This window comes from Eimeria mitis, genomic scaffold (genome assembly GCF_000499745.2).
Source record: "Eimeria mitis Houghton genomic scaffold, Emh_scaff1003, whole genome shotgun sequence".
NCBI lineage: Eukaryota > Apicomplexa > Conoidasida > Eucoccidiorida > Eimeriidae > Eimeria > Eimeria mitis.
Genome location: NW_013567014.1, coordinates 1226 through 4024, shown reverse-complemented (window position 1 = coordinate 4024; position 2799 = coordinate 1226). Strand labels below are relative to the sequence as shown.

At 50.8% G+C, this 2799-nt stretch overlaps 1 protein-coding gene across 1 annotated transcript in view; it reads left to right on the top strand.

The window, feature by feature from the left end:
• EMH_0027220 (uncharacterized protein) overlaps positions 1-2243 on the top strand; it is a gene marked incomplete at both ends in the record, with an annotated part of 7092 nt that extends 4849 nt beyond the window's left edge. The window contains 2 exons of the mRNA XM_013493999.1: positions 1207-1406; positions 1758-2243. Of these exons, the coding sequence (XP_013349453.1) occupies positions 1207-1406; positions 1758-2243 (686 nt within the window). The remainder of the gene's footprint in view (positions 1-1206; positions 1407-1757) is intronic.
• Between the last annotated feature and the right edge of the window lie 556 nt (positions 2244-2799).

Sequence of the window (2799 nt, the reverse complement as noted above, 5' to 3'; positions counted from 1 at the left end):
TAATACAACGAAAGCAAATTCAAGCCAGGCACAGTACAGCTAGCTACACCGCTAGCTAGCTAGCTAGCTAGCTACACCGCTAGCTAGCTGCATCGCTAGCTAGCTGCATCGCTAGCTAGCTAGCTACTCCGCTACCTAGCTAGCTACACCGCTAGCTAGCTATATCTCTCGGCGCACTGCCAGCTGCTTCTGCTGTTGCTGCTGTTGCTGCTGCTGCTGCTGCTGCTGCAGCAGCAGCTAGAGCTGCTGCAGGGTAGATAGAGTGTGGGGTGTACGTAGAGGGGAGGTGCCTATACACCCCAAGGTATACATGCACCTCGGCTTGGCTCTCTGCAGGTTTCAGGTGTATAGGCAGCTCAGCTGTACACAGAGCTGAGGTGTATAGGCAGCTCACAAGTACAGAGTGTTCGGGTGTATAGGCAGCTCGGGTGTATACGCAGCTGAGGTGTATAGGCAGCTCAGGTGTATGCGCAGTTGGGGTGTATAGGCAGCTCGAGTATACATAAACCCTAAACCCTAAACCCTAACTCGTAAACCCTAAACCCTAACTCGTAAACCCTAAACCCTAAACCCTAATATGAAGGAGATACTCTACATTTGTCTATTGACAAATAAATAAAAAAAGAGAATACAACATTTATTTATTTATTTATTTATTTTATTTTATTTGTTTGTTTGTTTGTTTATAATTATTTTATTTTTTATTTTTTTTATTTTTCTTTATTTTTATTTCCATCGCCCCAACTGCTCCAAAAAGGACCGTGCAGCAGCAGCAGCAGCAGCAGCAGCAGCTGCTGCTGCTGCTGCTGCTGTTTCTGATGCTGCTGCAGCATATACGTTGCATGCTGCTGTTACCGCAGCAGCAAGAGCAGCAGCAGCAAAAGCTGCTGCTGCTGCTTCTGTTGCTGCGGTGCTGCAGCAAGAGCAGCAGGTATATCGGCAGCCTTTGCTGCTGCTGCTGCTGCTGCTGGTGTTGCTGCTGTTACTACTGCTGCTGCTACTGCAACAACAGCAGTAAAAACTGCATCAAAAGCAGCAGCAGCAATTCCTCCTGCTGCTGCCTCCGCTTCTGCTGCCGCTGCTGCTGCCGCTGCTGTTGCTGCTGCTGTTGCTGCTGCTGCTGCTGCTGCTGCTGCTGCTTATGTGTTGCTGCAGCCGCTGCAGAACCTCGACTTTGTTGCTGTTGCTGTTTTGTTTATTTGGAAGCCCGCCTGGGGGTCTTGCTCCTTGCGGCTCCGTGGCAGACGCCCTGCGCAGCAGCAGCAGCAGCAGCAGCAGCAGCAGCAGCAGCAGCAGCAGCAGCAGCAGCAGCAGCAGCAGCAGAAGCAGAAGCAGCAGCAGCAGCATTAGGAGGGGGAGGAGGAGGAGTAGCAGCAGAAGCAGCAGAAATAGATAGATATAAGTTAGTACAAGAAACAGCAAATGCAGCAGCAGCAGCAGCAACAGCAGCAGCAGCAGCAGCAGCAGCAGCAGCAGCAGCAGCAAAATAGAAAACAACAAAGAAAGGAAACAAAAGGAGAAAGGGACAAAAAAAAAACAGCAGCAGCAGCAGAAAAAAAAAGCAAAACAACCACCGCCAGCAGCACCAACTAAACCCCCCAACCCCCAGCATTTCGTGTTCAGTATATAGTATTTAGGGTTTAGGGTTTAGGGTTTAGGGTTTAGGGTTTAGGGTTTACCTATTTCATAGAAAAGTTCGTTGACGTTTTGTCCTGTCTTTGCCGATGTCTCAATAAAAAATATACCTTGCTCATCAGCAAACTGCTGCGCCTCCTGCAGCAGCAGCAGCAGCAGCAGCAGCAGCAGCAGCAGCAGCAGCAGCAGGAGTAGCAGCAGCAGCAGGAGTAGCAGCAGCAGCAGGAGAAGGAGTAGCAGCAGCAGAAGGGGCAGCAGCAGCAGCAGCAGCAGAAGGGGCAGCAGCAGCAGCAGGAGTAGTAGTAGTAGCAGCAGCAGCAGCAGCAGCAGCAGCAGCAGAAGGAGCAGCAGCAGCAGGAGCAGCAGAAGGAGCAGCAGTGATTGCAGTAGCAGTAAGAGTAGCAGCAGCAGCAGCAGCAGCAGCAGTAGTAATCGCAGCAGCAACAGCAGCAGCAGCAGCAGCAATAGCAGCAGCAGCAGCAGCAATAGACAGGGGAGCAGCAGCAGAAACACCAAAAGCAGCAGCTACAGGAGAACAGCAACACCAAAACTGCAGCAGCAGCAGCAGCAGCAGCAGCAGCAGCACCCCAGCTCTAGCAGCAGCATAAACCCTAAACCCTAAACCCTAACCTGTGTCTTTACAACTCGCTCAGCAGCAAGATCTATTTTGTTGCCCGCAAGCGCTACGAAACACCATCACACAAACCCTAAACCCTAAACCCTAAACCCTAAACCCTAGACCCTAAACCCCAAACCCTAAACCCCAAACCCTAAACCCTGAATCACGTTCACTTATAACCCCAAACCCTAAACCCAAACCCCAAACCCTAAACCCTAAACCCTAGACCCTAAACCCCAAACCCCAAACCCCAAACCCTAAACCCTAAACCCTAAACCCTAAACCCCAAACCCTAAACCCAAAACCCTAAACCCCAACCCCTAAACCCCAAACCCTAAACCCTAAACCCCAACCCCCAACCCCCAACCCCTAAACCCTAAACCCTAAACCCTAAACCCTAAACCCTAAACCCTACTAAACCCTCGCTGACCCATAACAATAGAAGATTTATCGCTGACGGCCTGCAGCTCAGCAACCCAGGATTTGGCCCCCTCAAAAGACTCTCTGCTTGTTGTGTCGAACACTATCACTGCTGCTGCTGCACC